General features: G+C 33.1%; 1 protein-coding gene across 1 annotated transcript; it reads left to right on the plus strand.

Moving 5' to 3' along the window:
* Positions 1-1,164: 1,164 nt before the first annotated feature.
* Positions 1,165-20,328, plus strand: LOC110621038 (protein kinase and PP2C-like domain-containing protein). Its single transcript, XM_021765061.2, has 12 exons — positions 1,165-1,429; positions 1,634-1,751; positions 2,675-2,841; positions 3,836-3,903; positions 4,023-4,246; positions 11,254-11,305; positions 11,799-12,348; positions 12,957-13,026; positions 13,112-13,331; positions 13,410-13,514; positions 14,721-14,816; positions 19,987-20,328. Exons 1-12 carry the CDS (start codon positions 1,309-1,311, stop codon positions 20,179-20,181), a joined length of 1,986 nt encoding a protein of 661 aa, XP_021620753.1. The 5' UTR covers positions 1,165-1,308; the 3' UTR covers positions 20,182-20,328.
* The last annotated feature ends 1,156 nt before the right edge of the window (positions 20,329-21,484 follow it).

Raw genomic sequence — 21,484 nt, forward strand, 5'->3', positions numbered from 1 at the left:
TACCCTAAATTTTATCATTTATTTTATTTAAATTTGACAATCATTTTTCATAATTTATAGTCTAGATAATAATTAAATTCATATATATTTTAGTATTTAATTTTCAATTTTTGTGTATATAATACTCTACCCACTTTATTAATTTAGACGATTCCATATATCTATGAATATTGTTTTGTAAAAAATCATGCATGCAAGACTTCCATTATCTTTTTTTTAAAAATTAAAATAAGTTAACTTTTTTTATTTCAAATAAAAAAATTAGTAGAAAAAATTAATTAAATTAAATTTTTACAAAATTTTTATTTAAAACAGAGGAAATACAAATATATCGAATTAGAATATTATGAATAAATGATAGTAGATATTAATTTACACTATTCAACCCCAAAATCTATTTATGTTCATCCACTCTTAGCACTTTTTTGTTTTCATTTAGCAGTGTCCATTCAAATTTTGTGTGATCTTTCATTTTTTTTTTTTTTTTTATTTTTATCATGCAGGTTAGTTGCATTTAAAACCAAATGGGCAATTGATTAAAGCCAAACTGGCCTATAAAAAAAATAAACCCAAATTCCAGTCCAAGCCCGAATAGAACCCAGCCCATCTCAAGAATTTTCTGGAATAACCCATCGCTCCATCCCTCTCCCTCAGCCCATCTCAAGAATTTTATCTTTTATTCACTATATTTATTAATTTATATACATCTAAAATAAAGATATTATAACTAATATTAAATATAAATTAAAAAATAAATATGCTTTGTTTAATATTTTCAATGAAATTGTATTGAATAGTTTCTCCATATTAATAAAATATACATTAATAAGTTTAAATTATAAAAAATTTAAAATATTATTAATGTAAAAAAATTAATTAATAAATATTGTTATAAAATTGAAATAGCAATTAATAATTTTTTTATATTAAACAGATTAAAGAGGAAAATATTTAACAATTTAAACTATCGAAAGACCTCATTAATAGAATTTTAAAACTTTAAAAATGTTATAATATATTTTTTAAAATAAAATTGACTAACAAATGAATGAGTTTCTCATGTCCCTCGTTCTATAAGGACTAAATTGTGAATTTGGAACAACCGCTAAAATGTTAAAAGCAGTATGACCAAAACAATAACAGCTAGGAAAAGAAGCTTCCTGGAAGGAGAGATACGAAGGCCAAAAAAAAAAAAAAAAAAAAAAAACTGCGAGTGAAATAAAGTCGCATCCGGTCTTCCTTCGCTTCATGACAGCTTTCTAACTACTTCCAGTCTTCAAATCTGCGTGGAGAGAGAGAGAGAGATTGATGCATATGGGCTTGGAAATTGTGGAGCCAAACACATGCATCAGAGGTTGCTGCAGCAGCAATTCCATTCCTTTACACCTGCCTCCGTCTTCTTATACTCTCCTCACTCCAATTGCCAGAGGTAACTCTCGAAATCTTCCTCCAGTATTATTATTATTATTTTCTACTTCTGCTTTGAATTTTGTTCTTCAAGCAATCAGATCGCTTGTAAATTCTTAATGACGTTTATTTTATTTGTCCTCTTTTTGATATATATATATATATATATATATATATATATATATATAGTTGTTTACTTATTTATTTATGGTTTTGGTGTATATAGGGGCGGAGAGTGTAGTATATGAAGGAATTCTGGATGGGAGGAAAGTTGCGGTGAAGAAACCCATCTTGTCTACTTCTGAGGACATTGATAAGTTCCATAAGGAGCTGCAACTCTTGTGGTATCTCTCTTACTCTCTCCTAAAGCAATGGAAAATTTTTTTATTATTTTTTTTAAACTGTAATTTAAGTTGGGTATAAGTAATTGCATTACCTGAACAGTTCACTCTTGCAATCATATATTACAGAAGTAATTCAAGAACATTGAAGTTATGGTCTTATGATAAAAAAATGAATGGATTGGAATGTCCTCAATATCTTAATTATATTTGTGATATGCCATTGTGATGCTATGTTGATTATTTCTGATTTCTATCGTAATAATGTTATGTTTCTGATTCTCCCCCCAAAAAAGAAAAACGTACGCACACAATATTATATTGTAAGCAGCATATGAGGGTGATCTCATTTTTAATTATGTCTCAATTCAAGCTCAAACTCAATCTAGGAGAATTGCCTTTGGATTCTTTTCTTCCATCTTACTCAGATTTAGGGTTCTGTTATTTGAGGTCTGGAGATGCTACATGCCTCTTGTCCTTTTCAGTCTTTTCCTTGGTTCAACTCGTTTTCATTGTTTATGTAATTTGATATGCTTAATCATCCAAATTGATGCATTTTGTTGATTTGTACTTAACACGGTCATACGCCTTAAAACTTCTCATTCATGATTCATTATATAATCCATGGAAATCTAATCAATTATCCCTCCCTGAGTTGACGCTTTCACCTGTGCCACATTCGTTTATGGAAAAGTTTGTTTTATTATGCCATTTTTCTTTCCATTAATCATATTAGGCTAAACTGCAGCCTTGTAGACTTCAATGATCAACTTAGTTGTGCTAGCAGTTGGGTGTGTGAGTTTCTTCTCCATGTATGTATGCAGTCCATGCACACAAGTGTCTTTTACTAAATTTAGATTCATGGAATGATATTGATGATAGTTCTGTCACTGTTCATATTAATTGTACTTTATTTAATTATGAAGCACGCTGGATCATCCTGGAATAGCCAGGCTAGTTGCGGCTCATGCAAAGCCTCCCAATTACCTATTCTTTTTTGAATTCTATGAATCTGGCAATCTTGCTGGGAAATTACATGTGGAAGAATGGACTCCTAGTTTTGATCAGGTGCTCATGATCACTGTTCAGCTGGGTATGACTTCAATTTTCCTAGATTTCTCTCTTTCTCTGCACGTTATTTACTTGATGCTTGCGTCTTCTTTGAATGAGTATTATGCACCTTCACTTTCGGGATATGATTTTGTTATCATTTTAATCTTTGTCATGAGAACATTTCTATTTTAGAGTTGTAAGCTTTCACAATTAGTCTCCACCAATACTTATCTAAAATTGTTAGTTTCTTGGTGTTTTGAGGATGGAATGTGTGTTAAGTTCGACATTTTTTTTTTCAAAAGGCATGTTGTCCTAGATCATGATTCCAACTTATTTCTCTTATCTTGCTCACCCTATGAATGTGCACCCTTCTTTTTATTTATTTTTTATAATTGAAATAGCTTTATGCTTTAAAAGTATAATCTTGACTCCAGCTCAATTTACATATCCAAGATTCCTATCAAATCCTATCCCACCACAAACATACAAGGATTCCTTGCTGACCTTCGTTTCCAAACTTCTGATCATATTGTTATCATAGACAACAAGGAATCTTTATAGTATATTTGACACACAATCAGCATCCTTTATATACATTTATTGTTATTGAAAACAGGTAAAATAGATTTTCTTTTTGCAAGTTGCCTTTTTCTGGTACATTCTGAAGAGTTGTTTTAACAAGAAACTTAATTGGATATAATCAAGGTTTTAGGAATTGAATGACCTGAGTGAAAGTTAAATGAATGATGATATGTTGATTATTGTAAAAAACAATTTAGTTTCTGTTTTTTTTATCTTTTTTTTTTGTGTTATTATATTGATATCAGAAGGATGTTTTCCTATTCTGTGTAGTTTCTTTTAGTTCATTTGGCCATGGTTTTGCATGGGGAACTTCTATCAGCATATTGCTAAAATTTTATTGTTATCCCTATTTCTTTTTCTACAATGTTCTTGCTATCCCTATTTTTCTCCCCAATTACAACCTTTCTATAGGATATCACACTTTACTACTATGCTCTGTTTTCTTATTTCAGCCAAGGCTTTACAATATCTGCATGCGCATGGGATTGTACATAGGGATGTGAAACCAGCAAATGTTCTTGTAATGTTCTTCCATAATCTCTTAATCAGTCTATAGTTTTCCTTTGGGATAAGCAGTTTTGAACAAATCATATCAAGGAAAATGTCAAATAATTAACTGCAATAATGAATGTGATGCAGCTTGAGAGAAACCTTTATCCACACCTAGCAGACTTTGGTTTGGCAGAATACAGGAGGAATCTTACAAGAGTTTCTGTTGAGAGTTGGAAATCATCAGGAAAGCCAACTGGTGGTTTCCACAAAAGGAACATGGTTGGTACACTCATTTATATGGCACCTGAAATATTGAGAAAGGAGATGCATACTGAAAAATCAGATGTCTACAGTTTTGGGATATCAATCAAGTAAGAGTTTGAAATGGATTCCTATATTTGTGCCATCTCATAAGGCTTCTGTTACGCTGAAACAAAAGGAAAAAAATTGTTTTATGCTATAATCTTTTCACTATTATTTTGGGTATTTGGACTATAAAACTATGAAATGTACCTTTTGCAATGAAATCATCACATGATCATCAAATATGCATGAGCAAGTTTTTTCATGGAAATAGTCTTATACTTCATTGCATGGTTATAATCTATTGATGACTTGTCGAAAATCATAACAATTAAATACAAATTAACCATATCATCAATGACTTGTTAAAAAAAGTAAAAAATAATTGGACTTATTGGTAATTGCACTCTGACATTGAGCTCTAAATTTTCATAAAATGATAAAATTATTCTCATCTAACTTTATCAATTTATAAAAATTTCACGCCAGAATTAGCAAATTATAAAGCGCTCTTTCTATTTATATAAATTATCGATAATATAATTAGTTTGTATCTAGTTATTATAATTTTTGTAAGTTCAAGCGTTGAATAGGTTATAATTTTAGTTTATATGTTCAATGGTTTAATCCCAAGTAAGAGTTTGAAATGGATTTCTTATATTTGTCCCATCTCGTAGTCATAAGGCTTTTGTTACGCTTAAACAAAAGAAAAAAAAGTTTTATGGTATAATCTTTTCACTATTGTTATTGGGTATTTGGACTGTGAAACTATGAAATGTATCTTTTCTAAATCAAATATGCATGAAGAGATTTCATATGGAGATAGTGTGTCATACCTGATTGTATAGTTATAATCTATTGATGACTTGTCAAAAGTCATAACAATTAAATACAAATTAACCATGTCATTAATAACTTCTTAAAAGAAGTTAAAAATTAGTTAGACTTATTGCCATTTGCAATTGAAAATTTGCTGATTGAACTCTAAATTTTCACAAAACGATAAAATTACTCTCTCTAACTTTACCAATTTATAAAAATTCATAGTACAATTAGTGTTGATTTATTTGCTGATCCTAACTGATTCTAGGGATATGATTTGATTTGATTAGGATCCTTAATTATCTCTGTAATTATTATTTGATTATTTGCTTTCTGTTTAGATATAATTCTTTGTGTATAAATAGTCATGCAAACCAATTGTAAAGATTAAGAGTGAAATACAAGAATACTCTAAATTTTCCCAAAATTCTCCATGGTATCAGAGCCTTTCCCTGATTTTAGGTTCAAATTCAATTTTTCCTTTTTTAGGGTTTCAAAACCCTAGATCTACCTTTTTGGTACTAACCCATCTAGGAGCCTTTCCTCCTCTCACCGCGCGTTTCCTCCTCTCACCGCGCGTGTCCCATCGCCTGACGCTGCTTTGTTGCTCCGATCACTCCGGCGACGATTCCGACCATCTTTCCGGCTTTTCCGTGCTGCTACCCGATCTTTTGGTGAATCCATTGAGCTCTCTTGTTTGTACAACCTTGGGTACCTCCTATTCTTTCACGGTTCATAAATCTTTACCATGGCAGAAGGTAAAAGGGTCTTGATGGCAGAAGGTAAAAGGGTCTCGATTCCTAACTCTGATTACTCATCCTCCGGTGCCACGTCTAACTTTGTAAAGTCAGGTAATACTTCCTCTCTTAATAATGTTCCATGGATTATCGATTCTGGTGCGAATAGACACATGACAGGCTTTTCTAAAGGCTTTCTCAATTATTTTCCTTCTCTAACTAAAGATAGTATCAGAATTGCTGATGGCTCTTTTACTCCCATATCCGGAACAGGTTCTGTTATTTGCACATCCAACATTAAATTATCATCTGTCCTTCATGTTCCCCACCTTCCTGTCAACCTTTTATCAGTCAGTGCTATCACCAATGCCCTTAACTGTAAAATTGATTTCTTTCCTGATTATTTGTATTATTCAGGATCTTCGCATAGGAAAGAGGATTGGCAATGGTAGGCTGCATGATGGCTTATATATGTTGGAGGGTGATCCAGGTTCTTCGATATCTCAAGCCTGTTTTAGAGAAAATAAGGATGTCAATTAGGAAATAATACAGTGGCACAGGCGGTTAGGGCATCCATCATTTTTTGTCTTAGAAAAACTTTATCCTAATTTGTTTGCTAGAACTCAGTTTGATTCTCTATTTTGTGATACTTGTGAATATGCTAAACACACTAAAACATCCTATCCTTTGAGTCATAATAAAAGTCACATTCCTTTTGCGACTGTTCATTCTGATGTTTGGGGGCCTACTCAAACTGTATCCTTATCTGGTAATCGATGATTTGTCACCTTTATTGATTGTTGTACTCGAATGACTTGGGTCTATTTGATTAAAGCTAAAAGTGATGTCTTTTCTTATTTTCAATTCTTTCATAAAATGGTTTGTACTCAATTTGATACTAAGGTGAAAATTTTGAGAACTGACAATGAAAGAGAATACATGGATAGTAGCTTTTCTGCTTATTTGGAGAGTAATGGGATAGTACACCAGACTAGTTGTCTTTATACTAGTGCTCAAAATGGCACTGTTGAGAGGAAAAATAGGCATGTATTGGAGGTAGCTCGATCTCTTATGTTCACCATGAATCTACTCAAAGCATATTGGGGAGATGCAATTCTTGTATCTTCTTATCTTATCAATAGAATGCCTCTCAAGACCCTTGAGTTTATGAGTCTTTTAGAGGTTTTATAAGGGAAGAATTCATACGTTGTTCCACTAAAAGTATTTGGGTGTGTTTGCTTTGTCCATACTAGGACGGCAGGGAAATTGGATCCCAAGGCCCTTAAATGTGTGTTTGTTGGGTATTTTCTGACACAGAAGGGATACAAGTGTTATCACTCTCCCTCTAAGAAATACTTAGTAAATATGGATGTTACCTTCCGAAAAACACTGAACCCTACTTCAGTACCATCCACTCACCTCTTCAGGGGGAGAATAATGAGCAAGAAGAGGTGATCCTGAATTCGGTGATTCTGAATGATATGGCTCAACTAGAGAGTTTGAGTTCTAGTAGACAGGGGGAGATGTCCAATCAGGGAGAGAGAATTGGTCGTTTGGACAAGCCAGATTTGAGAAGGTATTCGAGGAGAGACAAGGCAGAAGAAGCCATTATGCAATCTACTCAGAGTCAAGAATCTTCTTCTGGTGAGTTACTCAGTCAAGAATATTCTTCTGGTAAGTTACCCACAACTCTTGAATGCTCCAATGACTTGGATAAACCTATTGCACAAAGAAAAGGGGTCAGATCTTGTACTAAACACCCTATTTCTAACTTTGTTTCTTATGAATTCTTGTCTCCTTTCTATAGAGCCTTTGCCTTATCTATTTCCTCTTGTAGATCCTAAATGGAAGGAAGCAATGATTGAAGAGATGAAAGCATTGGCTAAAAATGAAACCTGAGAGCTTGTTACTCTCCCACCTGGAAAGAAACTTGTTGGTTGTAAATGGATGTTCACAGTGAAACACAAAGCTGATAGCACAATTGAACGATTTAAGGCCAGATTGGTTGCTAAAGGATTCACCCAAACCTATGGAGTGGATTACCAAGAGACATTTGCCCCAGTTGCAAAAATGAACTCAATCAGAGATCTGTTATCTTGTGCAGCCAACTTGGACTGGGACTTGCAACAGTTTGATGTGAAGAATGCTTTCCTCCATAGAGATTTAGAGGAAGAAGTGTTCATGGAAATTCTTCCTAGGTTCGCTGATGAGAAGACATAAGAAAAGGTGTGCAGGTTAAAAAAGGCTTTGTATGGGCTAAAACAATCTTCTAGAGCTTGGTTTGACAGATTTAGCAGAGCCATGATGTCCTTTGGTTACCAACAAAGTAATGTTGATTACACTCTGTTTATTAAACATCACAAGGGTAAGATCACCCTTCTTATTGTGTATGTTGATGATATAGTGGTGACAGGTGATGACAAAGAGGAAATGGCTAAACTAAAGAGGTTGTTGGCTCAGGAATTTGAAATCAAAGATCTAGGAAAACTGCAATATTTCCTAGGTATCGAGGTGGCTAGATCAGAAAAAAGAATTTTCATCTCCCAAAGAAAGTACATTCTGGATTTTTTGGAAGAAACTGGTATGATGGGGTGTAAATCAGCAGAATCTCCCATTGAAAGTAATCACGAGCCGGAAGCAGGAACTGGTGAGTCCGTGGATATTGGAAGATACCAGAGATTGGTAGGAAGGTTGATTTATCTCTCACATACTCGACCGGATATAACCTATGTTGTTAGCTTAGTCAGCCAATTCATGCATGACCCTCGCGAGACTCATATGCAGGCTGTACTTCGCATCTTGAGATACCTAAAGTCTGCGCTAGGGAAAGGGCTTCTTTACTCCAAACATAGTCACCTCCGAGTTGAAACTTTTACAGATGCAGATTGGCCAGGATCTCTCGATGACAAGAGATCCACTTTTGGCTACTGCATAGTTGTGAGAGGGAATCTTGTCACCTGGAGGAGCAAAAACAAAGTGTTGTTGTCCGGTCAAGTGCTGAAGCAGAATACAGAGCAATGGCCCAAGGTGTGTGTGAACTCTTATGGTTGCAGAAGTTATTGAGGGAGTTGAGGTTGCCCGAGAGAGACAAGATAATTTTGTATTGTCATAATAAAGCTGCTATAAATATAGTACAAAATCCAGTCCAACATGATCGGACAAAACACATTGAAATTGATCGGCATTTCATTAAAAAAAAATTAACAGACGGTGTCTTGAGTCTAGTTCATGTGACTTCTACTACGCAACTTGCGAATGTGTTTACTAAAGGGCTCAACAACAAGATCTATCATAATCTGATTTGCAAGTTGGGCATGTGCGACATCTTTGCACCAACTTGAGGGGGAGTGTTGACTTATTTGCTGATCCTAACTGATTGTAGAGATATGATTTGATTTGATTAGGATCCTTAATTATCTCTGTAATTATTATTTGTTTATTTGCTTCTTGTTAGATATAATTCTTTGTGTATAAATAGTCATGTAAACCAATTGTAAAGATTAAGAGTGAAATACAAGAATACTCTAAATTTTCTCAAAAGTCTTCAATTAGCAAAATACAAAAATGCTTTTTCTTTTCAGATAAATTATCGATAATATAACTAATTTGTATTTAATTGTTATAATTTTTATAAGTTCAGGTGTGGAATAAATTATAATTTTAGTTCAGAAGTTCAATAGGTTAATCCTTTTAGTATAAGAATATAGTATATATTCAGCCAATAAAACATTATTAATAAAGTTATAAAAATAATAATTATATAAAATATAATAATAATAATATTAATAACATTATAGTTAATATATCGTTTAATAGAAATTCAGTTATCTTGATTAGTTTGGTTATCAAATCAACGGTAATTGAATCGGTACTAGAAAAAAAATTGTAGGAATTACTAATTGATGGCTGAACCAAATTGAACATACTTTTGTCAAAACAAACAAATTTCATTGGTTTTATTTGTTTTTCGGTTATATTTAAATAATGTGTACACCTAGGACTGAAGGCTATGTTTACAAGCAGAATAAGTTATGAAGGAAAAACATGTTTAGGGTTCATATTTTAAAGGTTAGGTTAATTGTGAAATTGACTTGGAACTGGACCATTGATGTTTTACAAAAGAGCACCTAGGTAGATTGGAGAAAAAAGGGTGCAGGAAATTGTGAGCAACATGCAAAACTAGTAATTATTGGTTTGAGAAATAAAATGGGATGATTGGAGGTTGCTAGAGAAAGGATGTTTAGGATTTTGATGATAAGATTTTTGAATGTAGAAGATAGGAAAGGATTTCTAGAATCACACAGAGAACAAAGAGGAGCCTAAGTGTGCTGTAAATCAAAAAGGGCAGAAGAAATTGACTTTGCACAGTTGCTTTTAGTGCTAATCATTTTGCGTTTAGTTTCATATCAAAAACTTGAAGCTATCTTCACTTCACGAGATAATCATATATAAAGTTCTACTAGCTGTGGATATTTTCCAATCAAGTTGATTCTTTTGAATGTTTTTTCACCTTTATATTGAGCATAGGTTTCTGATCATAGATTGAATTGGGTCCTCCATTAGGCATGGACTCAATGACATAGTTGTGCACCTCCTTCCTTGTGCACCTCACTAGCCTCCACAACTAGTGAGATTGACTAGCTCTCTCATTGGTAAAGGCTGAGACATTGCAATCCATATAGGTGTTACAAAGGTATTAAATTAAATTGTTATTTTGTGCAACTTGTGAAAAATAATAAACAAAAAAAATTGGCCAAACATGATACTGAATTCATCAGGGACAAAAACCTTAGGTGATAAATAGATAAAAGAAAAAAAATAAGGCTTCATAGCAACAAAGCTGAGTTATAGGGTGCACTTTTGAACTTATATATTAATTTTGATAAGGGTTCTTATTAGTAATCACCATCATTAATGAAAATAAGAAACTAATTGATTTCTTTATTGCAAAATTGTGAGTTTTAAGCAAACTGTAGTACTATACATTAGCACACATAATTTTATGCCCTTTTTTAACCCGAAAATGACTTGGATTAAGTGATAAGAAAATATTTGATTGTAAAATTCTGCTGTAAAGTAAGCCTCTAGGTATGGCAAATGGAATGGTAATAATGCAACTGATCCTTATCACTTCAAGATAAAATTTAGTTGAGCTTTGTCTATATATTCAACTATCTCTGCGTGTGTGAGAGAGTGAGGTGGAGTGGCAATGACTCACTCAAAGTAGGCTTCTCAACTAATTGCTTGGGTTTCTACTTTTATCTGGGACAAGAAAAATACACTATGTAATGCATTACTTTAAGCTGTTGATAGTGGCGATATCACTTTAGGCTAATTATAGATGCAAAATAGCGTATTTAGATTGATGCTTCTACCTATCCATTATGTTGGTCTCAATTACTTGCATTGCCATTTACCTAGTTCTCATTTTTAGGTCGCTTCTAGAGTTGCAAAGGAAAATTATTCATTCATTGTTTTCCCTTTTATTAAGAAACTCCATTTCCATTTTATTGCAGTGAGCTTCTTACAGGTGTTGTCCCATATACTGATCTTCGTGCTGAAGCTCAGGTTAGACCTTTCATATGTTTGGCTTGTCATTTTCTTATTCATTTTGTTAAATTTTTCTTTGTTTTGAACCTTAATCTGTTTAATTTTGCCATTAGAAACTTAGCTATCTATTTACAGTTTCTTTTTTTTCTCCTTTGTTAGTAACAGACATGAAAAATAGAAGTGATCTTCTCCTCTCATATCCTACTCTCTCAGTCTCTCTACTAGCTTTCTCATTTATTTATTTTTTTCGTGTTTTCCCTATAAAGACGGTGGAAAGAGAGAGTAAAACTAAAAATGTCTTGGATGTGCTTAATATATTTAAAAACCAATTATATTTCGAATTAAATTGGGCCTAATTTGGCATCATGATTTTATTATTTCTAAAATTATAATTTGATGACTTTAAAATGTTGAAATTTATTGACTTTGATGATATTTAGTTACAAGTTCAGTGATTGCAGATGAAATTAACCCCAAATAATATGTGGTTTGACTCCTTAACTACTGGCAGGCTCATACTGTATTGGAGATGAACTATACTGAGCAGCAACTTACTGCAGGAGTGGTGTCTAGCAAACTGCGACCTGTTCTTGCTGGTCCTGAGTCTGGGGCATCTGCAAGTATGCTGACATTGATACAGAGGTGTTGGGATGAAAATCCTCAAAATAGGCCTTCTTTTAGTGATATCATTTTGGAACTTTCTCCAATTTTGGAGCACAGAAAAAAATCAATGGAAGAAAATTTGGCCCCTGTAGCATCTGCTGTTTTAGAGGCTGAAGTGTTCATTGATGATGCCGACAACCTTCGAACATTTCATGAGGGTGTTAACTGGTCTACTCAGGGAGAAAAATTGTCTAAGGAATCTTCTTTAGCTATTAATTCACATATGAATAATTGGCTTGATTCTTCAAATGAACCTTTGGCTTATCATCCTGTACTTTCTTGGGGATCGTTTGCTACATGTGGGAGAAGAGAAACAATGGAGGATACACACTTCCTTATGCCCCACATGTGCAGTGAAAAGGATATCCATCTTTTTGGCATCTTCGATGGTCATAGAGGTGTGGTATGGGGTGACTTTCTGTTACGTATAAGAGGAAAAGGACTTTCATTAGTAATGGTCCTCTCAGATTCAGTATGAGGACGAACAGTTCAAATGACAAATAGAGTTCAGTAGACAATTAACTTGGAGACCTTGAACTAAGTTACTAATATTATATTTATGGACTTTGCTGATGAAATGATTCCTAGGTAAAGAACAACTAGGAAAGGGCACAAATTTCTGAGATCTTTTATAATTTCAAGATGATTCGCTTCCCCCATCATATGTTCCATTTTTTAAAGCAAATGTTGTGAAAGAAAATCCTTGAAAATGTGGCTTACATTGACCAAAGAATTTTATGTTGCAAAATTTCTATTGAGCATTCAGTTGTCTGATGTGGGAAGTCGTGTTCATCTTGCAGTGCAAACAATCAATGTACCATTTTTAGCCATTTCTCTAGTTATGTAAAGAAGCATGCAAAAAGAATTCCTCCGCATGTTGATTCGGCCTATGATTAGATCTTAGGTGTCTAAGACTTGCTAAGTTTTCTAGATCCTAATAGTGTTTGAATAATTTCTTCCTCAGCCTGCTTTCCAATTCATCTAATAATGCTATTTTTACATGCAGGTGCTGCAGCAGCTGAGTTTTCAGTTCAGGCTTTGCCAGGATATCTGCGAACTTTAGCTTCTATGAGGAGGTCTATTCTTTTGGGTTCTAATCTTTCATCATTTCTACAAATGATACATGTCCATTAAATAACTTAGTTTTCTGTATGGATGCAGTCCCACTGAAGCATTATTTGAAGCATTTGTTAGTACAGATGCAGCATTTAGAAATGAACTGGATTCTCATCGTAAATCTAGGGGAGTTATTCAGAAGGACTGGCATCCTGGCTGCACTGCTGTTGCAGCCTTAATAGTTAGAAACAAGCTTTTTGTTGCTAATGCTGGTGATTGCAGAACAATTTTATGTCGGGCTGGCCATGCCTTTCCCCTAAGTATGGTGAGTTGAACTGTTCTAGACAAAATCTGTTCATGTCTTTATTAGGTATATTTTGAAACTAATTGACTGACATATTAGGATCACATTGCAAGCTGTATTGAGGAGAGGGAGCGTGTTATTAGTGCAGGCGGACAGGTGAAATGGCAAGTTGATACTTGGAGGGTTGGTTCTGCCGCGCTCCAGGTTTTCTTCACTTTTCATATTTTACTTTTTTTTCATCATATAATAAACAATGTTATTCTTCTATTTGAAATCTTGATTTCACTGGTTTCATTTACCACATCTTTAGTGGTTTGTTCATTGGGAACCCTGTATCAAATTTGATTAAAATTTGTAGGATAATGATTAATGATATGTAGCTTCTGATAAATACCAGTAATTCCTTTATGTAATATTGCCATTTGTAGGCTAGCAGCGGTTGGTCAGTAATTACCATTTCTTTTTGGATGTCAAAATTTATTTTCATATAATTTAGCAATTTACATTGCTAAGTTTTTCCAAAAAGTGGAAATAAATCTCCCGGGGAAGAAAAGAAAGAAATTGTGCGCACAAACTTGGTGAGCTTTCAATTGATTTTTGATGGGAATTCAACTAAAGGCCCAGAATATGAGACCCATGACCCAAAAATATTAAAAGTAAATCATACAAGAAATATGGATGAGCTGGAATTGGGAAATAGTGGTGAAAATTCTAGAAACAAGCAGCTGGAAAAAAAATAAAGAAGTTATTCAGTTAGAGGAAGCTGCAGGGACAGTGCCACATGGAATGCACTAACAAAATAGTGAGGTGAGAGACCTATGTAAAAGGAAGCTTGTGCAACAAAGTGGGGGTGGAATTTTTAACTAAAATCTGCAGCTTGTAGCTGGGGCTAGCTCTGCTGGCACGGGACTTGTATTTCCTGGGGGTTGTTTTATCAGCCATTTCTATGCTTCTTTTTCTTGTTTGAGAGTTTTGTGAGAAGCCAATATCAGAGGGTTGTAATTCTTCTTTGGATACATCTTTCTGTTGAATCAATATAATTTTCATTAGCTATATTACCATTCCTTTGTCTCAATTTTACACTATCAATTTTCTGACTAAACATCTGGAATTTTTATGTTGTATGGCATCAGCTGCAATTACAATGACAGCTGAGTTGGATGATAAATATTCTATCAATGAATTTGCAATGCTTTCCCTACAGGACACTGTCACAGGAATCTTGCAAGAATATCTCTATTAAAGAGTTCAGTAAAACTAGAAATTAAAGTTCGAGTTCTTATGATATAAGGAATAGGAGTTCTTTTGATATTAGTGCAGAATAGACAGCTGGCAACTTTTTAACTAGAAGGTTACTGTAACATTTATTCTTCTACTTTTTCTGATTGATTAATTTATTTCTTTAATCAGGTCACTCGTTCCATTGGTGATGACGATTTGAAGCCTGCTGTAACTGCAGAACCTGAGATAACTGAAACTACTCTGTCAGTGGAGGATGAATTTTTGGTAATGTCTTTTAATTGCAGATAAATTGTGTATGTTATCTTTTTATTATAAGAAAAAGAAGGAAAGGAAGGGAAGGATACAAGAGAAGGAAAATAACTAAAAGGGCTACATTTTTACTCAAATTTTTATGTTACTATTCACATAATACATAATGCACATTTATGATGAAAAACTATCAAGATGTAGATCCTTAAACAAGAAACACAGATCCCTCAAATTAAGGAGACAATTAATCCCTAAATTAGGATTATTTTTCTCTTTAATTTAAAGAATCTCATAAATTCTAATACTTTCCCTTGATTAGATTCTCATTTAATCTAAAGATCAACTCTAACACAAACTATAAAAACAACAGTACAAAAGTGACTCAAAATCATTATTAGAGTGCTACAACAGGTCCAACAACTAAGTAGTTTAGCAACACCTTAAAGTGGCAGCAATAAATTTGGTTAAGCTCCCTTCTCCTCGCCAAAAGCTTGGGTAAAACAACAGATTTTTAGAATTTAAATTTTAGGGAGAGAGTGACAGTCTAGGGACACAAACTTATAAGAAGGAAAATAGCTTTTAGGATTCAAATGTATAGCGTTGGGAAAGAAAAAAGGGTAGGGACTTCAACCCTTGGCTTAAATGAAGAAGAAGAATAAAATAAGGGACTTCAACCCTTTGCTCAAGGAGAAGAAGAGCAGGCCCTTCACTCTTTCCAATTGAATTGATCTTTACTAGAGTATTTATACATAAAAATCAATCTAAATTAGGAATATTTACAATAAAAATAAAATCCCTTAAATCAAGCCTAATTAGGATCCCAAAGATTTGAATCCTCCTAATTAGGAACCTTCTATGTAACATCCATACTGACAAAATATTTTCTAGATGGAGGGTGGTAACACTTGTAACCCTTTTGTGTGAGAGAATACCCAACAAACACACATTTAATAGCCCTCGGATCGAGCTTTCCACCTATTCTAGTATGAACAAAACATGTGCATCCAAATATCTTTGGTGGAACAATATAAGCATTTTTCCCTTGTAGTACCTTTAAAGAGTTTTTAAAGGTAAGAGCTTTAAGATGCATTCTATTAATGAGATAAGCTGCGGCTAAGACTGCATTCCCCCAATAGGTTTTTGGAGGGTTCATGGTGAAAATGAGAGATCGGGTTACTTCCAACAGGTGTCTATTTTTTCTTTCAGCAATACCGTTTTGGGCACTAGTGTAAAGACAACTAGTTTGATGCAGTATCTCATTAGACTCCAGATAAGCAAAAAAAACGACCATCCATGTACTCTATACTATTATCAGTTCTCAAAACTTTTATCTTAACATCAAATTGAGTACAAATCATCTTGTGAAAAGATTGAAAGCAAGAAATAACATCACTCTTTGCATTTATCAAATAAACTCAAGTCATGCGAGTGCAACAATCAATAAAAGTAATAAACCAACAATTACCAGATAGTGAGACCGTTTGAGTAGGTCTCCAAACATCAGAATGGATGGTTACAAAAGGGATCATACTCCTATTGTTACTGGAGCAATAAGAGGTTCTTGTATGCTTTGGCATACTCACAAGTATCCCAAAAAAAAAACCACATTGAGCCTTGAAAAATAAATCAGGATAAAGTTTCTCTTAAACAAAGAAAGATCGGTGTTCTAAATGTCGATGCCATTGTATGATTTCTTGGTTGACATCCAGATTTCTTCCAAAAAGAGTCCGAGGTGAATTCAAATTCAGATTCTCTTCCAACATATATAAGCCATTGTGCAGTCTACCATTGCCAATCCTCTTTCCAGTTTGAAGGTCCTGAATGACACAATGGTCAGGAAAAAATTCAATTTTACAATAAGTGCTTTGGTGAGAGCACTAACAGATAAAATATTAACAAAGAAACAAGAAACACAGAGAATAGAGGATAGCTTGATATTTGGAGTACAAATAATAAAACCGGTTCCAAATATAGGAGTGGAAGAACCATCTATGATTTTGACTGTCTTTTTGTAGACATGGAAGATAATTAAGAAAGCCTTCTGAGGAGCCCGTCATATGTCTATTTGCACCAGAATCAATAATCCATAGAGCATAATTAAGAGACGAAACAAAAGCATTATTAGAAGTCCTTAAATTACCAATATAAGTCACTGCCATTTCAAGAAAAAAATTATCCTTTTTCTGTAAAAAACAGTGGAAAATTATTGCTACTGAAGAAAGAATCACTTTTCACCGGCGAAAAAGGCACGGGTCCAGCAGATCAAAAGCGTGACTTGAAGGCGAATCTGCTGGAAAGGATCACTGTCGGAAAAACCACCGGAAAACGTCTTCCACGACGGAAAAAGGTGAACCAAGTCACGGATCCACATAGGTTAGATGTGCGACTTGAAGGCGAGTTTGCTGGAAAGAATTGCCGTCGAAAATGACCGCCGGAAAATGTCACATGTGCCGATGCATGGGAAAGACGCAGAATCTTGCGAGGGCACGTGAGCCTCACGTGTGTGGCTTTCCAACACCGGAAGTGGACGGTTGGCCGGTGACGGTCCGGCGACCCTGCTGGCGGCGGCGGTGAGATGAAGATATAAAAGCTAAGAAAAAAAAATGAATTTAAACTCTAAAATTAGGAAAAAAGCTCTAATACCGTGATGAATTTTTTATTCTATTCCAATTGAATTGATCTTTACAAGGTTTGAGTATTTATACTTAAAGAATCAGCTTAAATTATGAATATTTACAATAAGAATAAAATCTCTTAAATCAAGCCTAATTAGGATTCCAAAGATTTGAATCCTCCTAATTAGGATCTTTCTATGTTGGTCAACAAGTATCAAGAGAGAAAGTATCACCTGACTTTTCAAAATTAGATGTGGCATTAAAGGAGGAAGATGTTTCAATATGAGACATGAGGCGCTTGAGAATCTAAATTTCATTAGGTGAAAGAAACTCAGCAGCTGTTGTCTTCTTAAAGGGCTCCTCCACAGTTTCTGCTAAGTTAGCTTGAGCTCTAGAAGTACCTCATTGTTTCCCTCCACGGTCTCTAGTTGGACGACCATATAACTTCCAGCAAGTCTCCTTGGTATGCCTTGTCACAATGCATGTGATCTTTTTCAGAATTAAGAGGCTATAATGTGCTCAAACTAGTAGCCAACCCAGTCTTTTCAATTGGTGCAGTATAAAACATAGCATGTCGGCGACTTTTCTCTTGTCAATCTTGCAAGAAAATCATAGACCTGTTTCTTTTCAATTATTTTCCGAAATTTGACTGTATCTCCAGTACAGTCTGCCTAGAAGTCTTGATAGTAATCAAGCTTCTGCCATAAGCCACATAACTCAGAATAAAATTGGGAGATAGTCATTTCTCCTTAGTAAAATGGATCTTATTCCGAATATCATAAATTTGGGTATCATTCCCAATCTTGGATAAAGTTAAGGACAAAGCCTCCCATATCTTTGCAGCAATATCAATTAACAAATAGGATTTAGAGATATGAGGTTGCATAGAGTTAAGTAACTATGTCATAACAAGACAATTATCTAGTCTTAATAAACAATTATCTAGTAGTTCCATTGAGAAAAATTTAGATCACTCTCGTTCGGTTGCTTCTTACTACTAGTGATATAGCCTTGCAGTCCTCTAGTCTTAATAAACAATAAATAAGACCTTAACCAAGCAAGATAATTGGTTTTTATCATGTTTTATGGGACTAATTTGCAAGAAAGGATTATTAGAGTTAGGAAGCGAGATTTTTTTACCTTCTACCATGGTAAAAACAAATGAACTATGAAATAGTAGGAGGTATCCAAGATTGTACACACAAGAGAATCCAACTAAATCACCAAAAGACCAGGTGGCGTCATGGAAAGGCCAAAAAGAGGGTTGGAATCGGCACCGGAGTGATCAGAGCCCCGAAGCAGCGTCGAACGGTGTCTCATGCGCCGAGAAAAGAGGGTGCGTGAGTCTTACGTGCGTCTTTCCGGCGTCGGAGCGGGCGGTCTGGTCGGCGATAGTCCGACGATCCTCTTGGTGTCGGCGATGAGATATGCAAAGGTCCCTAGATAGTGTAGTACAAAAAAAGTAGATTTAGGATTTTGAAACTCTAAAGAGGAAAAATTGAATTTAAACCCAAAAAGCTCTAATACGATGAAATATTTTGGAACATTTTAGAGTGTTTTTGTATTTCACTCTTAATATTTACAAGTGATTTACATGACTATTTATATACAAAGAATAACAACTAAACAAGAATTAAATAATAATTACAGAAATAATTAAGAATTCTAATTTATGTCTAGAATCCGTAATCAAATCAAATCATATCAAATAAGTCAACAAATACTTCAAAAATTAATGAGTATGAAACTCGTGCCTCAAGCAACGTCTTGCATCTTATCGTCTTGATCTCAGAAGTTCATAAACTCAGAACCTCGCATGTCATAGATTGAAGAGGGAGCAATTTAGATTGTGAGAAGGTAGAAGAATTTGAGAGCAAGGGTGAGCTTGAGAGGAAGTTTCGCAGACTGAGAAGGGAGAAGAAATTGAGAGGAAGCGAAGAATGCGAGCAAGCAGCACTGTGAGAGGGCTTAGAAATCAGTGAGTAGGGTTTTATGTGTATATATCCGTTAGTCCCATGTCCTCTTCGTTGCTCTTCACGTTTCTTGTAGTGTTTGACAATGAATGCATCCATAACAATCGGCTAAATAATTTTTTCACTATATATGAGAAATTAGCTTTTCCTTTCATAAAGTATCCTTTTCATTGCAAGGGCTTGTGGCCCATTTGATCTCAAAAATTTTACAACTATATCCATTTAGTCAACATTGATAAAATCTCCAGGACGATGTCTAAGAAATTCATCTGAGTAATTTCATGGGAAATCATTTTCCTTGAAAGTTTCATTGGAAACCTTAATCAAATCCCGCATCAATTAGCATCCATTCTCTATTATTGCAATTGGAACATTGTTCCCACTGTTCATGGCAGACAGACAATTGTGACTGCATGTAATGAGATTAAACCTGAGAATTCTAAATTGAAATCTCATGTTCTACCAATTAATGAATTGAATGTAGGATGGATTTTACAATCAAGTTTTTAATTGCTGTCATTATGTGTATAGACTTAACAAGTGCACGGTACTATTTTCAATTGGACTCTGATGAAAGTAATGTGCAATTATTATTAGGTAATGGCTAGTGATGGACTTTGGGATGTGGTGAGCAATGCAGAGGTAATAAGCATAATAAGGGACACTGTGAAAGAACCTGGAATGTGCTCCAAGAGATTGGCGACAGAAGCTGCAGAGAGAGGCAGCAAAGATAACATTACAGTAATTGTCGTATTCTTGCGTCCAGTATCTACAGCAGAGAGAATTTACTAGGTCAATTGTAAAGGCAAGTTGATAATGTTGTTAATTGATGAAGGAAATTGAGTCGAACTGGTTCAGACACACACTCTTATTCCATTCATGTTTACACATGACTTATCATATGGGCCCCACATTTTTAAACAAAAAATTCTATATGAATTGCCATGTAGGAATAGGATACACTCTCCCTAATCAAATACAAATTTAGATAAAAATTTTTAAAATTTGAAATTTTTAGCCTCTTATACTAAAATCGAAAGATTTGAATTATTTTAATAAGAAACATATAAGGTTTTGGATTTTGTAGACAAAATAATTTTTTTAATTAAAGTTTAAAATTTTAATTGGAAATCCCTTTTTCTTAATAATTACATGTAAAATTTCTTTGTCAATTAGACAAATAAATAAAGGTCAATTAATTAAAAAAGTTATATTTGTGTGTATTTATATTTTAATTTTAATTTTTTAATTTTAATTTAATTAGTTTAACTTTTAAATTTTAGTATAATTTTAGCTAATTGATAAATTTTTAAATTTAATAATTTATATAACAATTTAATAATTTAACTGACATGTCACTGAATTATTATTATTCTATTTTATATAAATTAAAGATTAAATGATTGAAAAAGGACTAATGTTTATGTGTATTTATTTTTTAATTTAAATATTTAAATTTTTTTTTAATTGTTTCAATATTTATATTTGATTTTAAATTTAGTCAATTTAAGAGATAAAATAGAATGTTAAATATAATATTTTATTATTTTTTAAATATAAATTAATTTTATATATGAAAATAATATTAATTCATTTTAACTATAATTAAATAATATATTTAATTTTAAAAATAACATTAATTTAACCGTTAAATATGAGGTTGAATACTACATAAATTTTATGTCGTATTAATAATTACGAAGATTTTATAATATATATATTATTTTTAATTATTTTATATATATTGTTATTTTAAATTAAATAATATATTTATTATAAAATATTTATAATTATTATAATAAAATAAAATTTAGAATAGTTAAAGATGTGAATTAAATATTTAATAATTAAGTTATTTATATTTAATTTTAATTTTAAAAATTAGCTAAAATTATATCTAAACATAAATATTTAAATCAATTTATTTAAAATTTAAATGTATGAATTAAAATATAAAATAATACAAACATTTTTAATAAATCAATTAATTAAAAAATAATTATAATAATATACATAACACGTATACAATTAAATTACTATTTAAATTATTAAATTTAAAATTTTGATTAAAATCGTAAAAATATAATAAATTAAA

Source organism: Manihot esculenta, chromosome 8, assembly GCF_001659605.2.
Source record: "Manihot esculenta cultivar AM560-2 chromosome 8, M.esculenta_v8, whole genome shotgun sequence".
NCBI lineage: Eukaryota > Viridiplantae > Streptophyta > Magnoliopsida > Malpighiales > Euphorbiaceae > Manihot > Manihot esculenta.